The 26,209-nt window shown below is 35.8% G+C and overlaps 1 protein-coding gene across 1 annotated transcript in view; it reads right to left on the bottom strand.

Annotated features, from left to right (window-relative positions):
• Nucleotides 1-26,209, bottom strand: part of CSMD3 (CUB and Sushi multiple domains 3) — a 1,470,240-nt gene that overhangs the window by 512,046 nt on the left and 931,985 nt on the right. Inside the window, exons 14-16 of the mRNA NM_001424929.1 lie at nt 15,849-16,031; nt 11,864-12,190; nt 7,389-7,583 (exon numbers count right to left, since the gene is read on the bottom strand). Coding sequence (NP_001411858.1) covers nt 7,389-7,583; nt 11,864-12,190; nt 15,849-16,031 — 705 coding nt within the window. The remainder of the gene's footprint in view (nt 1-7,388; nt 7,584-11,863; nt 12,191-15,848; nt 16,032-26,209) is intronic.

The following is a 26,209-nucleotide window of genomic DNA, read 5'->3' as shown; positions in this document are numbered from 1 at the left end:
TAGGATGCTTTCTAGTTACTGTATTGTTTAAAACCTTTGCATCCCAGCTCAAAGAAAATCAAGATAAAAATTCTATCTTACTTACTGCTTCTTGAATCTGGTTCAGTTCTTAAGTCGGCCTGAATCAAATTAAGCCACACAATTGAGCCACAATAGCAGCTATGATGGTGTAGTCAGTTACCTAGAACCAGACATTCTGGAGTGTGAAGTCAAGCAGGCCTGAAGAAACGTTACTCAAACAAAGCTAGTGGAGGTGATGGAATTCAGGCTGAGCTATTTCAAATCCTAAAAGATGCTTTTAAAGCACATATACCAGCAAATTTGGAAAACTCAGCAGTGGCTCAGGACTGGAAAATGTCAGTTTTCATTTCAATACCAAAGAAGAGGAATTTCAAAGAATGTTCAAACTGCCTCACATTGCACTCATTTCACATGCTAGAGATCAGTCCTGGGTGTTCTTTAGAAGGACTGATGCTAAAGTTGAAACTCCAATACTTTGGCCACCTCATGCAAAGAGTTCACTCATTGGAAAAGACTCTGATGCTGGGAGGGTTTGGGGGCAGGAGGAGAAGGGGACGACAGAGGATGAGATGGCTGGATGGTATCACCAACTCAATGGACGTGAGTTTGAGTGAACTCCGGGAGTTGGTGATGGACAGGGAGGCCTGGCATGCTGCAATTCATGGGGTCGCAGAGTCGGACACAACTGAGCAACTGAAATGAACTAAACTGAACTGAAGGTAATGCTCAAAATCCTTCGAGTTAGGCTTCAAGAGTAGGTGAACCAAGAACTTCCATATATACAAACTAGATTTAGAAAAGGCAGAGGAACCAGAGATCAAATTGCCAATATCCAATGGATCATAGAAAAGCAAGAGAATTTCAGAAAAACATCTACTTCTTCTTCACTGCCTACACTAAAGAATTTGACTGTGTGGATCATGACAAACTGGAAAATTTTTCAAGAGGTGGGAATACTAGACCATCTTACCTGCCTCTGGAGAAGCCCATATGCAGGTCAAGAAGCAACAGTTAGAACCAGACATGAAACAGACTGGTTCAAAATTGGGAAAGGAGTATGACAAGGCTGCATATTGTCACCCTGCTTATTTAACTTACAGGCAGAGCACATCATGGGAAATGCCAGGCTAGATGAATCACAAGCTGGAATCAAGATTGCAAGGAGAAATATCAACAACTTCAGATATGCAGATGATACCACTCTAATGGCAGACAGTAAAGAGGAACTAAAGAGTCTCCTGATAAAGGTCAAAGAGGAGAGTGAAAAGGCTGGTTTAAAACTCAACATTCAAAAATTAAGATCATGGCATCTGGTCCCCTCACTGCATGGCAAACAGATGGGGAAAAAATGGAAACTGACGGTTTTTATTTTCTTGGGCTCCAAGATCACTGCAGACAGTGACTGCAGCCTGAAATTAAAAGACATTTGCTCCTTGGAAGAAAAGCTATGACAAGTCTAGACAGTGTATTAAAAAGCAGAGACATCACTTTGCTGACAAAAGTGCATCTACTCAAAGCAATCGTTTTTCCAGTAGTCATGTACTGATGTGAGAGTTGGACCATAAAGGTCTGAGTGCTGAAGAATTAATGCTTTTGAACTGTGGTGCTAGAGAAAACTTTTGAGAGTCCCTTGAACAGCAAGGAGATCAAACCAGTCAATCTTAAAGGAAATCAACTCTGAATATTTATTGGAAGGACTAATGCTGAAGCTGAAGTTCCAATACTTTGGCCATCTGATGCAAAGAGCTGACTCACTGGAAAAGACCCTGATGCTGGGAAAGATTGAGGGCATGAGAAGGTAGTGACAGAGGATGAAATGGTTGGATGGCATCATACTCAATGGACATAAGTTTGAGCAAGCTCCCGGAGATGCTGAAGGACAGTGAAGTCTGGTGTGCTGCCGTCCATGAGGTTGCAAAGAGCTGGACATGACTCAGTAATGGAACATCACCAATTGATGCATCTATGGCAAACTATTTATAATCTGTCATCTCCACGCCCAGGTCTCCAATTTGGAGGATAATTGAGGGGTATAGTTAATGTCTGTGTATACAAACAATGAATTTCCAAGCCTTCACAGTTACAATGCTATGAATGCATTTTCTGAAAATTAGGTAGTGAAGGACAGGAAACCCTGGCAGGCTGCAGTCCACGGGCTGCAAAAAGTCAGACATGACTGAATAACACCGACAACAAGAAGCAGCTAAATTATTAGAAAAATTGCAGTGCCAGATGGCAAAGAAGAATCAAACGTAAGCAGAATGTCAGTGCAAAGTCAAAACGACAGTGTAGACTGAGGTTGAAATTCCCCCTCTGGGGGAAAATGCACAATCCAGGATAGGATGTTCTAGCTCGACTCTAGGTGCCAGAGGATTGGACCTGAAAAAATTCACTGATTTACACAAATTCACAAAAATGAGGAACTCAGAAAGCATTTTCTTAAAATAACTATCTGGAACATTGTTCATAGGTAAGAACACCCAGTTTCCTGGGACATTTGTGTGTTTTCTCAAAAGTGAGGGGAGGTTGATATGTGACTTCTAACCTGTTCCGCCAGCCTGACATACTCCCCAAAGGACTGGTTGCTGCTGTTGAATTTCCAATTAAAGTGCCTTAGTAACCATTAGTTCAAGCCATTTCTCTCTTGGAAAATGCTCTTTCAAATGTGCATGAAGACTGTATGTGCTAATGGGAACATCATTGTTGGCTGTTAATTATATTCTTGCATTCTTGTTTATTATTGTTGTTAAACAGAGAAATGTTTATTAGTAAACATATCTCTATAAAAAGTGAGAAATAATACCTCTTCATTAAAAGGATAGACTGTTTTATTCAGCCCACCTAATTTATTTCTGTTATTGTGTTGCTTTTGTAAGCACTGAGGTTATGACATAGAACATTTGGTGCTATTAGTGAACTCAGATCCATCAAAACCTCCACCTAATGGCACTTAGCTTCAGCTCACTAGAGGGCATAAATATCAAGATGAATTTGAATTGAGTGCAAGTGTTGGAACAATATGTTCTGGATATGCAGTAAACTCATAGAAATATTTAAAACAAGACATAGCAAGGAAAAGGGACAAATGATACGGGCATCAGGAACACTTTTTAAAGAATATTTCTCTGTAGAAAATCATGAAAATCCCTGTGTCAACCCATTACAGGAGACCTATCATAACCATTCATCATGGCTCTAGGATGTATCTTTGAAGGAGACTCCGTGCAGAGACTGGCCCTAGATAAAGCCAGTTTTATTCAGGTTATTGCCTAGGTGTGAGTGAAAGAGTCATTGATTGTTACTAAATTGAGTTAGGCAGACAGTTTGTGAAATTCAAAGTGAATAATTCCAATGCTAATTATAAAAATTAATGTGTTCTGTTTTCCATCAGCAAAACTGAACTATCACAAGGTTTTATAAAGCATCTAATCCTTCTTCCTCATGAAGAAATTTGATCATTCCATTCTAGAGAAAAAAGTTCAAAATTTAAAAAAGATAGCCTAAATCTATCCCTAGCTAATGCATCAGGGTTGAACTTTAGGTCAATGAATAAAATGTATAACCCAATTCTGTTAACAATTACATTTAAGCTATCTGAAATAAATCTTAGTTCAGCTATGGGATCATAGAACTGCAATATATTATGATTTCATTTCTCCCTTTTGGTTTGAACAATCCTTATTCAAGGCCTGTGGGAGATAAAAAGTTTCTTTTCTTCTTAATGATGTTCCACAGTTTTAGGATTGAAGACTGGTTGACATGGGTGGATCATTAATTTGCCAATAATGCCTAAATTTCTATATAATTGTGATAGAGAGGAGTTGGGTGGAGAGAACAATCTTTAAGTGAATTGAAGCCCTGGGTTTTCTTATCAAAACATTTTATAGTGACCTCCTTTGCTCTACAAATTCTGATGAAAACAAATTATTTTCAATTTTCTAATTTTAACACAGAAATCCATTGTTATTGTTGAGTCGCTAAATTGTGTCTGTTTAGTGACCACATGGACTGCTGGCCACCAGCTCTACTGTCCATGGGATTTCCTGGGTAAAAATACTGGAGTGGGTTGCCATTTCCTTCTCTACAGGATCTTCCCAACCCAGGGATTGAACCCATATCTCCTGCATTGGCAGGATGAGTTCTTTACCACTGAGCAACCAGGGAAGCCCATAGAAATCCATACACATTAGCAAATTTAACAATGTATTTGATTTTGTAGTTCTTTGTGTTTAGAAAATTAATTGAAATAGAAGGTTATTTCTATTAATTACAATACGTAAACATGTACATATTTAATCTACATAAAATATTTAAGACAATGATAATTGAAAAAATAGCTAAAATATTAAGCATATATTGGAAACTGTGAGAGAGTCCCAGAGGATAAACTATAATAAATAATAAGCAAAACTTTTTTTGTCAAAATAAAAAAGGCTAAAGAACAAAGACTATAGGCAGAGCAGGCTCTCAGACATATTTCTTTGTGTGAGTTGGAGTCGCTGTGTGGCCACTTAGGGAATGGAGGAGGAAGAGTTGTATTTAAAAAAATATATATATATATAAAAAAAAAAAAAAAAAAAACAGAAAGAAAAAAGAATGAACTTAGAAAAAGAAAAAAAAAAAAGCTTTCCTCAGCTAATCTCAGGCTTTTTTTTTGTTAGTACCTAAATAGAATTCTGGAAAAACTAAAGGAAATCTTTAGAAACCTTAATTAGAGTCTTAGAAATGAAACCCACCAGAGTTAGCTACAAAGGAACTGACAGTAGTCTGTTTTATCCAGTGGAAACTGGCTCCAAACATAGCCTGGGATATGGCAAGTAATCTGGCAAGTGCCAGGGTAAGACTGCTTCCAGCCCACTACCATTCTGCCCTCCCTGGCTCCAGTCTTATCCTTAGTGATGTTCCCACTTAGTGTTGGATCCAGAAATTGGCAGGTGAATTTTACTCACATATGCAAAAAAATATTCTTCTCCTTTGAAAAATTTATACAGTTCTCTTTAGGAATCTGAGACCCTGTTGGCCTGTGCCAAATGAGAATTCTGAGTATTTTGTTTCACTTATTTTTAAAAGTTAAATACCATTCATTTTTCATGGTGAAAAGTCTCATTGAAACTGCTCTCTCACACAAAGTAGCAATTCATCAAATGATCTGTTGATGTCAACCTCATTATTTTTACCGCTCCATGCATCCAGGCACCAAACAGCTCCTAAACCAATACCTAAGTTAGCCAAGCGAGGACTCAGTGAGATCCAATTATCTGGAGGTGGTCTCTATGTTTGTCCACTGAGACTGTAAATAACCCCATGCTGGGAGGGGCTCAAGTCATGTCACTTCTAAACTGAAGTGGCTTCCTGTTGCCACAGGATAATTTTTAATCTCCTTAGTGCTGTTTACAAAGTATTACATGCTTCAGCAGCCTCTGAATTCATCAAGTCCCGTCCCTCTATCTTCCACTCCAGTCATACTAAACCAATACTATGTATGCCTTCTTCCTAAAACAAACTTTTATCTCCTACTTTTCCCTCAAATACTAATGCAGACTTTCCTGACTGATTTCCCAAGTCTAGGCTGGGCACTAGGTTAAAAGAATGATGAGCTCTGGGCAAAGCATTTGGAAAAACTTGAATGTTACTCCTTTTATTTTAGTCCTGCATTGTGCAGATTCATTATGCATTTTAAACATAATAGCATAGTCATAGCCATTGTTAAGGTAACCCCTATGAAGTCCATAATATTTGAAGTTTGGAAAAGAACAGTGAAGTCATCTAGTTTGGCCCTCTGATGTTAATATGAAGAAGTGATTAGAAAAGGAGGGAGGTGCTAATTGAAGGCGCTAAGGGGAAAACTTAATTGCATGGTCTGGATTATTTCATCATGAGACATTATGAAAATGCTCAGTTCAATGAAACTCAATATTTATAGGTAATAGCTGAATTATTCAATTAAATTGGTTATACTTTTAGAAAGTATGTATTAAACATTCCCAATTTATTAGCTAGAAATTGAGAAAACGAAGGTCCAATGTCAGTCTGGGCACAGCTAAGAAAAATAATTGGGAAAGCAAAGAAAATAAGAAACCACTCAAAATTGCCACCTAAAATCACTAAATGGTGATCTATTGAAAGGTGCTTAATAATTCTAGTTCATCTATGTCTTATTAAAAGTTCTTTCATATATATTTTTTATAAAATGGTTATGTAACCTTAGAGTAGGAGAAAAATGTAATGCAAAATGTTAATTCCTACTGTGTCAATTCTAACTAAAACCCAGCCCACATTCACTCTTAGAGATTCTATATTAAAACACTACATACTTGCTATATAATAGTATCCTTAAGATAATCATCTTTCCCTTTTACCAAGATGATTTGCGAGTTTATGTGAGTATATATATTCAAAGATATATCGATACTCACAAACATTGCATGTATATATATGTGCTATATATATACATATATAATACATATTTTGTCTTGAACATTCTTGACTACATTATATTACATTCAAATCAAAATTGAAAAAAAATGTTCAGTAAACTATTCCTATAAAATTATACATTTTAAATAACAGGTGCTTTAGCATAAACTTATTCATTGTAATTAATAATAATACATTTTTGAAAATAAATGTATATCATGAATAGTTAAAATACCAAGAAAAAAATGACTGGAAAAATAAAGTTTACTCAGCTATAATTATGAAATACATTGAAGGTAACCTGCATGTGCAACTAATATTTACTATTTATTAGTGTATATCTTTTAATAAGTACTTCTTTTAAAAGGAGTTTCTATAATAGGTTCCAGTTTCATCCATCTCATTAGAACTGATTCAAATGTATTCTTTTTAATGGCTGAGTAATACTCCATTGTGTATATGTACCATAGCTTTCTTATCCATTCATCTGCTGATGGGCATCTAGGTTGCTTCCATGTCCTGGCTATTACAAGGTTTGACGCACGGTACTGGATGCTTGGGGCTGGTGCACTGGGATGACCCAGAGGGAGGGTAGGGGAGGGAGGAGGGAGGAGGGTTCAGGATGGGGAACGCGGGTATACCTGTGGCGGATTCATTTCGATATTTGGCAAAACTAATACAATATTGTAAAGTTTAAAAATAAAATAAAATTAAAAAAAAAAAGAATATGACAAAAAAATAAAAGGAGTTTCTAAAAGATTTCTAAAAGTTAAAATAATAAAGATAAAATAATAAATATTAAATGTGTAATTTGCATACTATATGTCTAAAGAAAAATACTAAATGATATTTTAAGATTACAACTGTCCTGGCAGAACAATGCTTTCCTGTTATGGTTTCTAGTGTATTGTGACGATGGAATTGTATTTTTCACTGAGCGTTGTGCTTACCTCCACATCTTGGAATTGGGCCACTCCACATCACTTTTCCATCCATTAGTATACATGTAATTGTTTCTGTTCCCTGGGTTTTAATAAATCCTTCTTCACAAATAACTGAAATTGAACTTCCTAATTGAAAGTTGTCCCCAAATCTCCTTGCATTGATTGGTATTCCAGGATCAGGACACTCATTATGTCCAAATGCTTGAGAACAGCAAAAGAAGAGAAAAACATACAAACTAGTAGTATGAAACAGAACCTTGAGTATCTGGGTGATAAAAATTGAATTTTAGAAAGGTTATGTTCATTATTAGAAAAGCCCTTATTTATTAAAAAAAAAAAAAATAGAGAGACTCTCCTCTGGCCACACCTGTTTCTCTCTGATGTGTAATAGATGTATTGGTGTTAAAATAAGAACTGCATGATAAAATTACAATATTTCAAAGTAGAATTGTTTCTGCTTATTTCTTGAAATCATTAGCTTTATCTAAGTAAAATTTCCGGGTTAAGTTGAACAAAATTCCAATTAATGTGAATACAGAACAGATTGACTACATGTCCTTGAAAAGTTCTGCTGTGATTCATTGTTTGGAATAAAGAGATAGTCTCATTGTGAGAATTAACATGAAATGTTTCAATCTAGTATAAAGTCTTTCAATTTTTCAATAATTTTCCATATATCATTTATTCTCTGCCATCTAGGAAAAGGGAAGAGAACTAATTCTTTTACAATCACTATGTTCTAGGCACTGTGATAGAAGCTGTAGATATTATACATTATCACATCACTTAACATGTAGAATAACCTGATAGCCATTTACTCTAAAGAGTAATGTGAAATTCAGAAAAAGTATTAATAGTTTGCCTCAGATCATTAAGATACTATTGAAATGTATCCCCTGGTCTGGCTTTAAATTTTTTCTCCACAACATATTCTGTCTTGGATCATTTATCTCATGTCTCTCAAACGAATGCAAGTTTCTTGGTTCAGGGTCACTATCTTATTTCACCTTGTATCATCCAGGATGTGTATTTAGCCCCATCCCAGCAAGTAGCAGAATTGTAAGGACAATGTGTTTACTTAAATTTTTCATAGATTATACGTTACATGAGCCCTATAAATTTGCATTGTGTTTAAATTAGTATAATATAAATGGAAGAATATTTAAAGTAGCAAAGTCTAAATATGTAAAGTCTATTTCATGAGGCATATACAATTTAATATATTCATACCACATGAGTACATGCAATTATTTCAATTTTTCACTAAATCATCACTGATATTGTTCATAAGTTATATAATTGTATTATCCATCTCCTCATTTTTAAGTTTAACAGTACAAAATAACACTAAGTGAAAGTGAAAGTAAAGTAGTTCAGTCGTGTCTGACTCTTTGTGACCCCCGTGGACTGTAGCCTACCAGGCTTCTCTGTCCATGGGATTCTCCAGGCAAGGATATTGGAGTGGGTTGCCATTTCCTTCTCCAGGGATCTTCCCAACCCAGGGATTGAACCAGGGTCTCCCACATTGCAGGCAGACGCTTTACCCTCTGAGCCACCAGGGAAGCCCTTTCACTTTCACTTTCAATACAAAATAATATTAAGTAAATTCTAAAATGTATAACATTTATTTTGAATGTATACTTATTTCTAATTTCTTTCTGTTGTGCTTTTTAAAAGCATAATTTTGATTAAGTCTGGTTGCTCCTGAATATAACATCTGCTATATAATTTTTCAGGAAAAAACAATCAGTAGGAAGCATGGGCGTAAGAATTTGAATACAATGGGTTAAATCATTTACTAGAAAAACAGAACAAGGAACAAAATAAATATTTCCATAATATCTTCAAGATACCATAAATATTAAAGTTAAAAATATTATGCATTTAAGGAAATTCCCTGGCAGTCCAGTGCTTAGGACTTGGTGAGACCCAGAGTTCATTTTAAAGTTGGAACTATGATCCCTGTTTAGCCAAAAAAAAAAAGAAAAAGAAAACAAGATATATGCATTTACAACAACATAAAAAGTGTAAATAGAAAAATGCATATATTGTCTATTTATACATATATATGAAATATTTTAAAAGGAACTTACAGATAAAGCAACTAATTTATAGAGAGGGTCTATATAACACATCATGGCTAAATTAACTTGAACAATGTGCAATTACACATTGACAACTTTTGAGTGCCAGTATTCACTAAGAGTGTCATCTTGAAAAGACAATAATCACATTTAGTTACTAATCGACACAGCTCAGCACTGAATGCGCTGGGGCAAGGGTTTGGGGGAGGAGGGTGGAATTTTTTTCAATGAGCAGGAAATTAAATTCTATTATAATGTGACACAAATATTAACTCATCAAGTTGGTCACTCAGTATCTGATGGAATATGGTACTTTTGCCCATAAACAATAAAAATCACTGACATTCTATAGCTTCAGGTAATATATGTGGAAATAGAAGTTTCAGTATGTACATTTGTTAACATACTAAGGTATTTTCTTTATGTGATTCTTTTTCTATATTTATATCATGTTATTTTCAGAAAATAATATTCATCTTTTGAAACACAAAAAAATGTGGATGACAGAAAGACAATAGCTAAATAACCTCAAAGAATTAAAACTAGAACAATAAAATGAGCACAGTAATACAACAAGAATTTTCAAGGGAATAGCTCAGAAGGCAACTAAACAATAACTGCTAATGTTTGTTGAGCATTTATTAGGTATATATAATGAATTGTTTACATGTATTATCCTACTCTGATTAAATAAAATTCATATTTTATGGCATGATAAATATTTAAACATAGATTTTGTTTCCTCCATCCTCTTGGGCCTCTTTCTTCCTATTCAGTGTATATTGTGCATCTCCATTAACAAGACCTCCTTAGGAAATATTGCTGCTGCTGCTAAGTCGCTTCAGTCATGTCCGACTCTGTGTGACCCCATAGACGGCAGCCCACCAGGCTCCCCCGTCCCTGGGATTCTCCAGGCAAGAACACTGGAGTGGGCTGCCATTTCCTTCTCCAATGCATGAAAGTGAAAGTGAAGTCGCTCAGTCGTGACTGACTCTAATGACTTCATGGACTACAGCCTACCAGGCTCCTCCATCCCTGGGATTCTGCAGGCAAGAACACTGGAGTGGGTTGACATTTCCTTCTCCAATGTAAGAAAGTGAAAGTCAAAGTGAAGTCACTTAGTCGTGTTCGACTCTTCGCGACCCCATGGACTGCAGCCTACCAGGCTCCTCCGTCCATGGGATTTGCCAGGCAAGAGTACTGGAGTGGGTTGTCATTGCCTTCTCCACCTTAGGAGATAACATTCCTTCTTAATCTCATAAGGGATCATGACTTGCTTTGTATATTGTCTCAAAAAATTGCCTAACTATGCTTTGACCTCTAACAGTGGAACAGTCCTCAGAGCTTTCTGAAAGACTGTCTCCCAGGTTATAATCCACAGGTTGCCTTCAAAAAATTTTTTCATTTCTTTCTTATTTATATTAGCCAATACATTACTTATTCTATTAAATCTAAACCACTGATTTTTTTTTTTTTATTGACAACTCCTTACAAAAACTCATTATAACTTTATTGATGGGAATGCTGAGGCTCTGTTGTTAAACCTAAAAATGTATTACAGCAAAGCCAAGATTTGAAGTTCCATAGACTGATTTTGGAGAAGGCAATGGCACCCTACTCCAGTACTCTTGCCTGGAAAATCCCATGGACAGAAGAGCCTGGTGGGCTGCAGTCCATGGGGTCGCTAAGAGTAGGACACGACTGAGTGACTTCACTTTCACTTTCATGCATTGGAGAAGGAAATGGCAACCCACTCCAGCGTTCTTGCCTGGAGAATCCCAGGGACGGGGGAGCCTGGTGGGCTGCCGTCTATGGGGTCGCACAGAGTTGGACATGACTGAAGCGACTTAGCAGCAGCAGCAGCAGCAGACTGATTTTAGAGCTGATCTTAATCACTAAGGTACCATCCACATAGTGGCTTTGCTATGTCAATTTAGTAATTCACTGCCCCAAAATTAGTAATTTCCTTCTCTGTGATACTTTGATAGTCTAGTGAATTTTATCTTTGGAATTATAACTGTGTTGTCATTATTTGTTTAAAATTCTCTACTGATTTATGAGTATCCTGAAGGAAGCTATGTTTGCATACCAAAATAGGGAAATATGTATAGTAGATGTCAGATCATGCTTATGTGATTTCATAAAATGAGTTAGTATATTGGCTGATATAAAATTATATTTGAAATATATCTTCTTAATATCATGCCTCCTAAAAGGAGAAATGACACAATGAGTTAAAATATGGTTAGAATCAAGGACTAAAAGACCACCCCAATAGAAATTATATATACAATGTGTTCAAATTTCCTTATCTGAGGAACAAGAGGGCTGTTTTGTATGATTTCCTTTCTAGTTCTAATTTATAGGAATATGTTACACACAAAAAAATAAACTTACTGTTGTAAGTGATGTTAAAGCCACGTCCTGACATTGAGTGGTCAGCTTGAAATTCCAACCGTAGTATATGACTATTACTAGTAAGATGAGAAGGCACTTCAGCCCCAGTAAAGGTTCCAAGAACTGGGGAGTCTGGAGAGTCCCCGTCTTTAACAGCAAGGAAGTCAAACTGGGATTCCAGATCAAAGTCATTGAAAGAAAGGTGTATTCGACTTCCTGGATCAGAGATTATTGTCCAGATGCAATTTAAATTATTTCCATACCCTTCTGGATAATCAGGAGAAAGGACTGTTCCCATTGGTGCAGTAAAGTTAGAGAGGCAAGGAACTGTTAAAATAGGAAAATCATAAAATATAATAAATGTTCAAAAGTAATACAGTATCTAAATTTGCCATTGTTAATAATTACAATAATCAATTAGAAGTTTGAAAAAAATATTAAACAATGTAATCTGTTTTATAAAACAAAAAAAAATTGTTACTGTTTGCACATTATTAGGGAAGGCAACTAGTACCTTGAATTACTGTATGTTAAATATCCACAAAATCATAACTGGAGTAATAACAATTTATTTTGACATTTATCATGTCCATGTTAGAGTATGGTGCAAAATTTTAGTTTTTGTACTTCAAAAAATATTGGAGAAGAATATAGACATTTCCATAGAAAGCTCACAAAATGATTGAAAACAAACAAACAAAAATAATATGTAGGTACTAACATTACCAGGATGATACAACCTGAAGAAAACTTGAAATAAGGGTAATAACTAGGTGAACTTGATTCCTATCATGGGCATGGGATGCTCTGATAGCGTCTAACACAGATAAGGAGATGAATTAACACACGATAGTGGCTAACATTGGAAAGACAACTAAATAATTTTCATATCATAGTAAGGCTAGTCTTTATTTCCCTGCAGATTTTTTTTTAAACTTTGAAAAAATCTGATTTAAAGGTTCACACAGAAAAGTTAGAAAGCAGAGGAAGGATAAGAAAAAATGATCTATCACACAGAGGAAATCATAGTTTAAAAAAGTATTATATTTTTCCAGTGTTTCTTCTTACATATTTTTAAACAAAATTGAATTTATATGATTTTGTACCATACTTTATTGACAAAGGATATGAACTTTGGCCCTCAGAATATTTTGCTAAATTCTTATATATAAAAGTTGTATTATCCTATGCTTAAATATAACAAAAATGTATTAGATAGTGCAACACCCCTACAAGCATGAATACTGTTATTATCTGACCTTTTTATTTAATAAGAAGAATGATATCACAGTGTTTTAATTAGCACTGCTTTGCCTTCTAGTAAAGTTGAAGATTCTATCAGCATGATCGAAAGCTTAATAGTATTTCAAAACACTTTACTTCAAGATCTTTAAATCTAGGTATTCTTCCAAGAAGATAATCTTTGTCTAATATTGCAAAACCTATTAATGTAGTGTATTACATCAACAATGGAAATATTTTAAATCATTTTAGTAGATGCTAATATTGTGTTTAATAGACTAATTTTAAATAATGCTGACTAGATCAAACTTTAAGAAAATCTAGAGAACACTTTACACAATTTTAAAAAGAATTAACCCCTGAATTCTGATATGTGATAAATATGTAACAAGTAATAATTTCCTTTTTTAACCAACAATAGCTAATTTGAAAATGCAATTGAAAGATAGTTTATGAAGAAAAATAAAGTTATAAAGTACAGGACTATAAAAGGTAAAGACTAGAAATAGTCCTTACAAAAATATGAATAACTCATACAAAGAAAATTATAAACTTGTTGAGAACAGGAAATTTTACAAGGAAAAAAGAGGTGCCATGGATGCCATGTTCCTGAATGAGAAAACATTAAATGTATAAATTATATAGAAATTGCTTTTAAATTTCAATCAAAATCCTAACATAATCTCTTTAGAAACTTGATCTAATGTGTTGGCACACAACTTGTCAAAAAATAACAAGGCAAGAATAGATGTGAGAATTTTTATAAGCAAAGTAGCTAATAAGCATAATATTAAGTCATTACCATAAAATTAGCATGACAGTCATAGATATATAACACTAGATCAAAAGAAGTTACATAAGAAATGCATTTGATATAATTAAGTGTTTAAAGTATTGTATCGTGTGTGTGCTCACTCAGTTGTGTCCAACTCTTTGCAACTCCATGACCAGGTTCCTCTGTCCATGGAATTTCCCAGACAAGAATACTAGAATAGGTTGCCATTTGCTTTTCCAAAGGATCCTTCTGTCCCAGGGATTGAACCCATGTCTCTTGCACCTCCTACATTAGCAGGGGGATTCTTTACCTGGGAAGCCTAAAGTATTGTGTAGGCATCTACTTAATCTGATAAGGGAGATTAGCATGGTAGATTTGGTCAGTTTTCCCTCATATATTTATAGCTTCCCTTGTAGTTCAGTCGGTAAAGAATCCGCCTGCAATGCAGGAGACCCAGGTTCAATTCCTGGATCGGGGAAATCCCATGGCGAAGGAACTAGCAACCCACTCCAGTATTCTTGCCTGGAGAATCCCATGAAGAGGGGAGCCTGGCAGGTTACAGTTCATGGGGTCACAAGAGTCAGACAGGAGTTAGCAACTAAACATCACCACCCTCAAATGTAGATCATTAAATCAGAGATTAGGAAACTAAGGTCTGTGGGCCAAATCTAGCCTGAATTCTACCTTTTCAAATGAAATTTTATTTGACTGTAATCCTGTACTTTCATTTTCCTATTGTCCATGAATGCATTTCCTGCTACACTGACAGAGTTTAGTTGCAAAAGGGACCCACATAACTTATAAAAGCAAAAGTGTTTAAGAGTTCTCATATGTTCGTTAGACATCTGTGTTTATTAGAAATTTATTTATCACCTTTAAAAAATGCAATATAAATTTCTACATAATATTTTTCAAATATTAGGAAATATTTGGCTTCTATTCACTTAAAAAGTTCTCAGTACATGTTTAAAGATGCTAAAGAATTTTAAAATGTTAAATAAATCAACATTTCCAGTAAAGGAAAACGTGTGTTTTGCAGCACAAATTAAAATTTAGATAAAATGCAGGTGTTGAAAAGTGCTAAATTTTTTAATGTCAGTTATATTTTGAAGTATGTGCTAATGCCCTTGTAGGGAATAAAGGATTTCACAAATGAAAAGCATTATCATTACAAGAGTTGGATACAGATAAAAAACAAGAAAAATTTAAAATCATTTTAAAACAAGAAAATTATTTTTACTTTCATGTTATGAGCTTATATGTTACCATTTGTATTGAAAACTAAAATCCAAGTTTTCAATTATTGCATTCACACCTGGTAAGCTGTATTTGTTGGTAATGAAGACAGATCTTAATTTAACCTAAAAGTACATCAACAGATAAAACAAATTATATTTTTGCTTCAGTTAAATTGAAATGCTTCAATGTATTTGAAGAAATACATTATTTTAATCCAAGCATATTATAGGCCATAAACATTAATGAATTTTATTCTGTGCAATATAAATAAATGACACTTAACCATGCATTAGTGTGAGCATCTACAAGCAAAATTAAGTTAATGCATTATACATAGAATATAACCTTTAAATATTTTTAAGTGTTCCTGATTGCAAATAAGCATGTACTATCTCATTAAAAATAAATGAGTCTATTAGAATTAGCTCAGATATATAATTTCCATAAGAAGTATGCTATCTATAAAGTATAAAATGCCACCAATAAAGTGTTATGAGAACATATGGAAAATATACTTTGCAATTACCAAATGAACTATGTTGACTTTATTTAAATCTGCAAAGAAATTTATAGTTTGGCATAAGCACACTTGTTAAAGAGAGTACCAAAAAGTGCTACTCGTTCAAAAATAATTACACGGTTCCAGTTCTTTGCAATTAATTACAAAAGCAATTATATGCAAGGACAGGGTAACATATGCTATATGGAAGCAAAGCATTTGGTACTCACAGATACAGATGGGTATGTTTGCAGACCATTGGTTATTCTCTTGACAAACAATGGATTTCTCTCCAATTAATTCAAATCCAAACTGGCATTCGAACCTTAAAACATCACGGTTAGAAAATCCATCACCTTCCCTAATTCCATATAAGGGTGTACCAGGATCACCACAACTTTCTTTTTCAATTTCTGTAACAATAGATGATATGTCAGATTTCAAGGGTTTCAGACATACGATATCCATATAGTCAATTTAGAGACATACATTCTCTATAGTCAGGATATTTCAGAGCAAAAGATGAAAATGTTCTCCCAGTCTTAATCTTCTTTTGCTATGGTTATGATGTAATTATCTTTAGGGAACACTTAGTATTTTTCTCTCACTTTGAAAACAGGGAATCGAAGGTCTTCAGAGCTTATGTGGTTGTTCCTAACAGAACAATTATGAACAATATCCAGATTTTCTGTCTATGCTATATACATATAGTACACATAATTACATACATATGTGTTTTCCCCAAATTTCAAAAACTTTTCTTAGTTTTGTAACCTGTACATGGTACAGGAAATTGTTTGATTGAAACTAGAACACAGGGTAACATCCTCTGCCTCTGTGCTCCTAGAACAGTCAGTGAATTCCTTCCACACAGTATCTGCCACTCTCCCTAGTACTTGTTGGTTGAATTACCTTCCCCAACTAGACCCCTTGTAAAGCTCCTTAGAGCAGAGGTCAATTTAGTATTCCTGATTACCCTGATACATTTCTCAACAAATGTTTTTTGGGTGAATTCAATTGAAGGAGTTTGAAAGAAAAAATTCTCTTCAGAGCACATCAAAACACGCTTTCAACATGTGCTCAGTTCAGTTCAGTCACTCAGTCATGTCCAACTCTTTCTGACCCCATGAACCACAGCACACCAGGCCTCTTTGTCCATCACCAACTCCCGGAGTCCACCCAAACCTATGTCCATCGAGTCAGTGATGCCATCCAACCATCTCATCCTCTGTCGTCCCCTTCTCCTCCTGCCTTCAATCTTTCCCAGCATCAGGGTCTTTTCAAATGAGTCAGCTCTTCGCATGAGGTGGCCAAAGTACTGGAGTTTCACCTTCAACGTCAGTCCTTTCAATGAACACCCAGGACTGATCTCCTTTAGGATAGACTGGTTGGATTTCCTTGCAGTCCAAGGGACTCTCAAGAGTCTTCTCCAACACCATGGTTCAAAAGCATCAATTCTTTGGCACTCAGCTTTCTTTATAGTCCAACTCTCACATCCATACATAATCACTGGAAAAGCCATAGCCTTGACTAGACGGACCTTTGATGGTAAACTAATGCTTTTTAATATACTGTCTAGGTTGCTCATAACTTTCCTTCCAAGGAGTAAGCGTCTTTCAATTTCATGGCTGCAATCACCATCTGCAGTGATTTTGGAGCCCCCCAAAATAAAGTCTGACACTGTTTCCACTGTTTCCCCATCTATTTCCCATGAAGTGACGGGACCAGATGCCATGATCTTAGTTTTCTGAATGTTGAGCTTTAAGCCAACTTTTTCTTTTTTTATTTTTTTAATATTTTTTAAATTTTATTTTATTTAACTTTACAATATTGTATTGGTTTTGCCATATATCAAAATGAGTCTGCCACAGGTATACATGTGTTCCCCATCCTGAACCCTCCTCCCTCCTCCCTCCCCATACCATCCCTCTGGGTCGTCCCAGTGCACCAGCCCCAAGCATCCAGTATCATGCATCGAACCTGGACTGGCGACTCGTTTCATATATGATATTATACATATTTCAATGCCATTCTCCCAAATCATCCCACCCTCACCCTCTCCCACAGAGTCCAAAAGGCTGTTCTATACATCAGTGTCTTTTTTGCTGTCTCATACACAGGGTTATTGTTACCATCTTTCTAATTCCATATATATGCATTAGTATACTGTATTGGTGTTTTTCTTTCTGGCTTACTTCACTCTGTATAATAGGCTCCAGTTTCATCCACCTCATTAGAACTGATTCAAATGTATTCTTTTTAATGCCTGAGTAATACTCCATTGTGTATATGTACCACAGCTTTTTTATCCATTCATCTGCTGATGGACATCTAGGTTGCTTCCATGTCCTGGCTATTATAAACAGTGCTGTGATGAACATCGGGGTACATGTGTCTCTTTCAATTCTGGTTTCCTCAGTGTGTATGCCCAGGAGTGGGATTGCTGGATCATAAGGCAGTTCTTTTTCACTCTCCTCTTTCACTTTCCTCAAGAGGCTCTTTAGTTCTTCTTCACTTTCTGCCATAAGGGTGATGTCATCTGCATATCTGAGGTTATTGATATTTCTCCCTGCATCAGGGTCTTTTCATGTGCTCAAGGAAACTTAAGATATCTGGGACTTTCATTGTGGAGTTACGAGGCCAGGTGTAGGTTATTGTGGTGATTGTTTTGGTTTTTAGTTACATGAGGTAACATTAACATAGCCATCCTCAAACAACACCCAGAAATTAACAATTAAATTAAAAAAAAAAACTTTGAGATAAAGTTATGATCTCTCTTGACACTCCAATGATCACACACTCCTGGTTCTTCTGTAATCAACCAGTACCAATTTGTCATGCATCTTTCCAGTTCTTTCCCCATGCTTTTACAATTAGACACACACATATAAAATACATATTATAAGCATCCATATTTTCATAAATATAAAATTCTCTTCACAAAATCTATGGAGTGTTGCTTTGTGTAAGTATTGTAACTTATACTGCAGTACACTCTCAGCATATTCTATAACATGTTGCTTTTTAATCAAACAATAATTTTGGAGATATTTTTGAATGCCCTTGTATCCTTAGCAGAAAACATAGATAGTTATTGCGATTTCTTTAATACACTGGATTTGATTTGATATTTATTTCTTTCTGTGTCATAGTGACATTGGTCCTTTGGTCTAAATTTTTTGTTGTGCTGTTTCTATATAGACTTCATATCGAAGAAAGATTAGCAATTTCCAGTATTCATTAGTCTTTTAGGCTAGGTTGTATAACAAGAAAATGATACCTAAGTGTTAGAATTTGCCAAAAAAATAAGCTGAGTGAGTCTGGCATAATTTTGAGGTAGATATCTGACCAGTGTTTCAATATCTTCTAAGGTTATTTCCCTATTAAAAAACATTGCGGAGGATTTAACAACATAAAATCACACACACACACACACACACACACACACACACACACATATGTTAGAGAAGTGAAATTTTCCAAAATTTCCAAGTTGATAGTTTAGTAGGGATAGAATTGTGTTATGTAATCTTTAAATATATCTTTATAAAGATAAATTATTAATTTTCTTACTCCTAATGCAAGTTATTTGTGACTAGTCTTCCAGTTTTCTTTTCTTCATATTTACAAAACATTGTCAAATTTACTAGTCTACTCAAACTTCAACTCTTTTGCATTATTTTGTTATTCTTTCTCCACCTTCTTAAGCTTAAGTTTTAGGATTTGTTTCTATATTAGTTTATTTTCAGCCTCTCTTGTTTCCTTAAAAATATGCTTTTTAGTCTATAAATTTTCTTCAGAGTACTGTTTTTGTATTTAGAGCTTTTGTTGCTGTTGTTCACTTCTAAATAGTTTATAGTTTTCATCTTTATTTCCTCTTTGAATCATAAATAGTTTCAAAGTGCTTTTAAATTTATGGGTCTAGGCTATCATTTTGTTGCTGACTTCTAGTGTTATTGCTTTAATAATCAGTATACGTATATCCAGCTCTCACAGTAAAATATATTCACTAAAATATATTCAGAAAAATATATTCAGTTCAATTTGATATATTTGTCAAATTGAAATAACTTATGTTGTTAATTATCTTTTGTCTACCCTCTCCAACAATTTTTTAAATAACTGTTAAAATTCTAAATAAAGTATGAATTTTTCCAGGTTTATTTGTAGTTCAATCAAGCTCACTTACATAGTTCACATCACATTGAGTCATTCAATTTATTCAGCAAATATCTGAGGACCTATGATATGCTAGATTCTCTTCTAGGTACTATATGGGATAGATAAATGAATAAACATAATAATTCCTGCTTCTTAATAGTGTATATTCCACTGGAAGTTCACAAATAATAATAAATAAAAGTCTTATTTTAGAAGGTGATATGTGCTATGGGGGTGGTGCACTTTTATTTATACTTAAAATATGTTGCAATTTCTTGAATATTTAATGATTTATTCCCATTTATTGTTTCATAATCTATTACTTTTGTCATGAACATGATTTCCCCCTTTATTTTTATGAGGATATCTAGTATAGTCATTTCAATTAAAAAAATGTTTTTTATCTGTTTCTTTGGGTATAAGCAGAAATCTGCTTCAAGTGTAGCAGACTAAAGTTTCTTCTGAAGCAGTATATTTGACAATGTATTTGATGAATCATAGTGACTGCAGCCATGAAATTAAAAGACGCTTACTCCTTGGAAGGAAAGTTATGACCACCCTAGATAGCATATTCAAAAGCAGAGACATTACTTTGCCAACAAAGGTCCGTCTAGTCAAGGCTATGGTTTTTCCAGTGGTCATATATGGATGTGAGAGTTGGACTGTGAAGAAGGCTAAGCGCCGAAGAATTGATGCTTTTGAACTGTGGTGTTGGATAAGACTCTTGAGAGTCCCTTGGACTGCAAGGAGATCCAACCAGTCCATTCCAAAGGAGATTGGCCCTGGGGTTTCTTTGGAATGATGCTAAAGCTGAAACTCCAGTACTTTGGCCACCTCATGAGAAGAGTTGACTCATTGGATAAGACTCTGATGCTGGGAGGGATTGGGGGCAGGAGGAGAAGGGGACGGCAGAGGATGAGATGGCTGGATGGCATCACCGAGTCGATGGACGTGATTTTGAGTGAACTCCGAGAGTTGGTGATGGACAGGGAGGCCTGGCGTGCTGCGATTCATGGGGTCGCAAAGAGTAGGACACGACTGAGCGACTAAACTGAACTGAATGGTTGTCAAGCCTACGATGACAAGTGCAGGGGGCGATTATTTGAAGGGAAGACCAAAACTGCTGATTTTGAATGAGTGGTCAAATAACTGTTTTTATTGGCTTGCTTCTGTAAACTTCAAGCTTATTTCTTCTAATGTCAGAATCATGTCATATTTCTAGGTATAAATTATCTCCTCTGGTAATCCACGGTGCAGTCCACTTTTATGCTTCACTCTGAGTTGGGTATCCCTCCCTCTTGATAACTACATTTGACTCCATTTTATATCTGGACATTTTGCTCTGGAGCCAAAATATTTTCTTCTGTAGCGATTACTCAGTTTCTCAAGATTATCAGTGGCCTTTTCTCTGGAGGTTTCTGGTCCCAATGAATGATGGCTTCTTAGGCAGAAAGTGTAACAACAGCAGCCCATAGAGGCACTGGTTTATGAAATTCTCAGCTTGTCTCTATATTCCATATATATATATGCTTATTTATATTTATGGTTCTCAGAAATCCCCAATAGCCTTACAATAACTGAAAGTTTCTCTTCTTAAGCACCAGATTTTTGGTTTTTTTAAAAAATATGTTTTATATCATCTTTGGGCTAGCAATGAGAATAGGTGCTTACTCTACTGTACTATTTTGAAACTATTTTTTTCTTTGCTCCTTTAAAACAATAATATACTTTCAAATGAAGATATAATATTGAAGTTGCAATATTCTCTTAGACTGAGAAACAACATACAATAAGAAAAAACAACATACAATAAAAAAAAAAAAAAAAAAAACCCTGATAGCTCAGTTGGTAAAGAATCTGCCTGAAATGCAGGAGACCCTGTTTCAATTCCTGGGTCAGGAAGATCCACTGGAGAAGGGATAGGCTACCCACTCCAGTTTTCTGGCCTCGGGACTGTATAGTCCATGGGGTCCCAAAGAGTTGGACACAACTGAGCAACTTTCACTTTTTTTCACTTATTTTATATCATTGCCTTTGAAATTATTTTCTATCGAGGCAAGACTAATATCTGAATAAATAATTCATATACAACACATGAGTGTTATAATAGAGTTTTGCACAAAAATCAGTTATTAATAATAGTAACTACCATTTATTTTACATAGAAATTATACTGATATTATGAAAAAATCTTTTTAAAATATTTAATACTCATAACAAATATATAATGGAACTATTATCATCTCTACTGATAAAAAAAAAAATCAGAGAAGTTAAGTAATGCTCAGAGAAATAATGCTGCAGACTGAATATTTTTGTCTACCTCTAACTTCATATAGTGAAATATAATCCCCAATGTGATGATATTTTGTGGTGGAGTCTTTGGAAGGTGATAAGGTCATGAGGGTGGAGCCTTCATAAATAGCATTTCTGCCCTTATAAAAGAAAGAATTCACAAAGGTCCCTTACCTATCTAGCCATGTGAGGACACAGGAAAAAAATCAGCCATCTGTGAACCAGGAAATGGGCTCTTATCAAACACTGAATTTCCCAGCATCTTGATCTTAGACTTAGTTTTCATACTTGCTTATAAGCCACCCAGTCTGCAGTATTTTTTGTTATAACAGTAAAAACAGATAAGATATAGATATTAACTTGCCCAATTTCACAAGATCAATAGCAGAGTTTAGGTCTGTCTGAGTCTATAGCCATAATCCCCAAGCTATTGCAAAGAAAATTTCATTCATTAATTACCCATTTATGAAACATTTGTTTAGTTTCTAATATGTATCAAAAATAAGACTAGGCACTAGGAATATGAAGACAAATAAGATGTAGCTTATGTCCTTAAATGAGGGCAAAAGGAGGTACAGTAAAGGCCCCTTGAATTGGAGGTTGACAAATAGATAGAAGTTTCAGAGCAGAGGTGAACCTGAAACTATCTTAGAGCTATTTTACTATGTGAACTGGGGAAGAATAAGGGAGGAAAGGTTTCCTAGGTGGAAAAAGAAGAGAAGTATTAGAGAAGATAAAGTTTTTTCTCTTTCTTTAGATGGGGTGACTTGGTGTTAGGAGTCTGTCTGAGTTCTTTCAAGATATTATAAGAGAATGTTGTTGTTTAGGTGCCATGTCATGTTCGACACTTTTGCTACCCCATGGACTGTAGCCTGCCATGTTCCTCTGTCCATGGGATTCTCCAGGCAAGAAAACTGCAGTGGGTTGCCATGGCTTGTAAACAACAGAAATTTGTTTCTCATAGTTCTGAAAGTTGAAAAGTCCAAGATCAAGGTGTCAGTAGATTCGGTATCTGGACAGGGCTCATTTTCCAGATTCACCAATATCTTCTTGCTGTGTCCTCACATGGTAGAAAGGGCTAGGGAGCTCCTAGGGTACTAATTCCATTTATCAGGCACCCACTCTCATCACTTAGTCACCTCCTAAAGGCCCATAAACAGATATCATCCATCACATTGGGGATTAGGTTTCAATACGTAAATTTTAGAAACACAAATATTCATCCTATAGCAGAGACAGTGATAGTGGCAACAAGAGTTGAGGAGATAGTGAGGTTAAGTAAGTGATAATGGGGCTAGAGGCCAAACAAGTAGAAGCAAGGCCAAGGAAGCAGCCAGTAAAGTTGTAAGATCAGGTACATATGAGGGGACTGTGCAAATCATGAATGTATTGAGGATAAGGATAGCTAGACTTCTCACTATCCAGAAGGGGATGTAGAAAATTGGAAGGCTACAAAGGATTCTGAGTGGCTGAAGTAAAATTGGAGAAACTGATGTTAATTCATGTTTAAAATATAGATATACATAAATAGAGATGAGTGTGCCTGTATTATATCAAACATCACACACATGCACATATATGCATGCACAGATCTTGTCTAGCCCTATCCACTGAGACTCCTAATAACAATAAGTACTTATAGCTTCAAGGACATGATTGCTCACATCCTGGTGTCTGAATACTATTCTTTACTAAAGGAAATCAGGAAACTGCTTCCAGCAGTGGTCAAGGAAACATAAAGGACAAAACTGGAACACCTTGTGTAAAAAGAAATGTTTAAAGAATGATGGGGACATATTGAAAAGACATGCAGGCCAGCCTGAAGGAACTACACTGGCCATTCTAGGGCAGCTTAATCAGTTGTGTCAGCCCCCTACAAGTTTGAGGCATGGAACAACCATTGGTATAGTCACCTTTATTTTGTTTATTGCAGCAAAACTGTAGTAGCTCCAGGATCCAGATTTGACCCCACAAAATTGCCAGAAACTTCGTCTTCCTCAACAGGTTCTCTAAGGTGCTAAAGTGCCACTTGTAACTGTGGACAATTTAATGTCTGAGAGATGAACTTTGACTACCAAGAAAAAATATGGGAAGGAGAACAGAAGAAATATTGCTCATCTGTCTTCTCCCAAAACAGGTGGTTTGAAACCACAGCTGGTTCATGAGGTCCACATGGCCAATACACTGTGTTTTTCTTGAGGCTGTGGCTATTCAGTAACTTACTATTTTATATTTGATCCCCCTACTTCCCTGTTATATCTCTTTTTTCCCTTCATTTCTATTGTCTTGGAATTGTACTCTGCCCTCCTCACATAAAGTTTTAGTCTATAAGCTTCATCACAGCCTTTGTTTTCTAGGGACTCAAAGCTAAGATGGGGCTTCCCAGATGGTGTTAGCAGTAAAGAACCGACCTGCCAGTGCAGGAGACATAAGAAAAGTGAGTTCAATCACTGGATTGGGAAGATCCCCTGGAGGAGGGTATGGCAACCTACTCAAGTATCCTTGCCTGGAGAATACCATGGACAGAGGAACCTGGTGGACTACCACCCATAGAATTGCACAAAATCAGACACTACTGAAGTGACATTGCACACATGTATGCAAAGCTTTAATAAGTAACTTAAAACTGGCAGTCAGTAAAGAAAGTAAGGGATTAGGCTATCTAAAGGTCCCAGGGAATAAGATTATTAGTTCCTGTTATTGAGAGATTATAATTTGACAGCTGCTGCTGCTGCTGCTAAGTCGCTTCAGTCATGTCCGACTCTGTGCGACCCCACAGACGGCAGCCCACCAGGCTCCCCCCGTCCCTGGGATTCTCCAGGCAAGAACACTGGAGTGGGTTGCCATTTCCTTCTCCAATGCAGGGAAGTGAAAAGTGAAAGTGAAGTTGCTCAGTCGTGTCCGACTTTACAGACCCCATGGGCTGCAGCCTACCAGGCTCCTCTGTCCATGGGAGTTTCCAGGCAAGAGTACTGGAGTAGGGTGCCATTGCCTTCTCCATAATTTGACAGGATATTTGCTAAATACTTATCTGCTTTAACTCATGTATCACTTATTATAACACTGAGAGGAAGACCCTATTTATTCTACCTTAATGGGTGAAAAAACAAGGTTCTGAGAAGCTGACCAAGGTCAGATACGTAGAAATAGTTCAAGTCAAGTAAGTTTCCACTCAACATCTACCTGACTCCAATGACCATATGCTGCCATTGTTCAATACTGCTTGAGAGAAAGGATGGAGAGAATACTGTTAGCCAGGCACTGGAATAACTAAGGAAAGAAAATTGCTTCCAGGACTGGAACAGGAAAAAAAAGTAGCAACATTAATTTTAAAAGAGGTTCTTGTCTTGAATATTTCAACACACCAAATCACCTTTATGGCACCAGGGTAATTTATAAACTATCCATATCTCTTCAAATTCTGTACTATGGGAGTCCTCGTGTTTTAAACCTTTCCTGTCTCTTCCTTTTGGTCTGCAACCATTTTCCTACTAACTACTTAAGTGTCAGGCATGTCAGGATATTTTCACATCAACATGTGCTTAGGCAAGATGTCTCAGCCAGGACAGAAGAAACATCCCAGTGAGTAACACCTGGGGAAATTCCTATGCATCTTTTAAGGTCTAACTATACTTCTTTCTGGTCATAGCAAACACCCTCTTCCAACAACACAAGAGAAGACTCTACACATGGACATCACCAGATGGTCAACACTGAAATCAGATTGATTACATTTTTTGCAGCCAAAGATGGAGAAGCTCTATACAGTCAACAAAAACAAGACAAGGAGCTGACTGTGGCTCAGATCATGAACTCCTTATTGCCAAATTCAGACTTAAATTGAAGAAAGTAGGGAAAACCACTAGAACATTCAGGTATGACCTAAATCAAATCCCTTAGGATTATACAGTAGAAGTGAGAAATAAATTTAAGGTCCTAGATCTGATAGATAGACTGCCTGATGAACTATGGACTGAGGTTCGTACATTGTACAGGAGACAGGTATCAAGACCATCCCCAAGAAAAGAAATGCAAGAAAGCAAAATGGCTGTCTGGAGAGGCCTTACAAATAGCTGTGAAAAGAAGAGAAGTGAAGAGCAAAGGAGAAAAGGAAAGATATAAGCACTTGATTGCA

The sequence above is a fragment of the Bos taurus genome, chromosome 14 (assembly GCF_002263795.3).
Source record: "Bos taurus isolate L1 Dominette 01449 registration number 42190680 breed Hereford chromosome 14, ARS-UCD2.0, whole genome shotgun sequence".
Classification (NCBI taxonomy): Eukaryota; Metazoa; Chordata; class Mammalia; order Artiodactyla; family Bovidae; genus Bos; species Bos taurus.
This window is presented reverse-complemented; position numbering and strand designations above follow the sequence as displayed.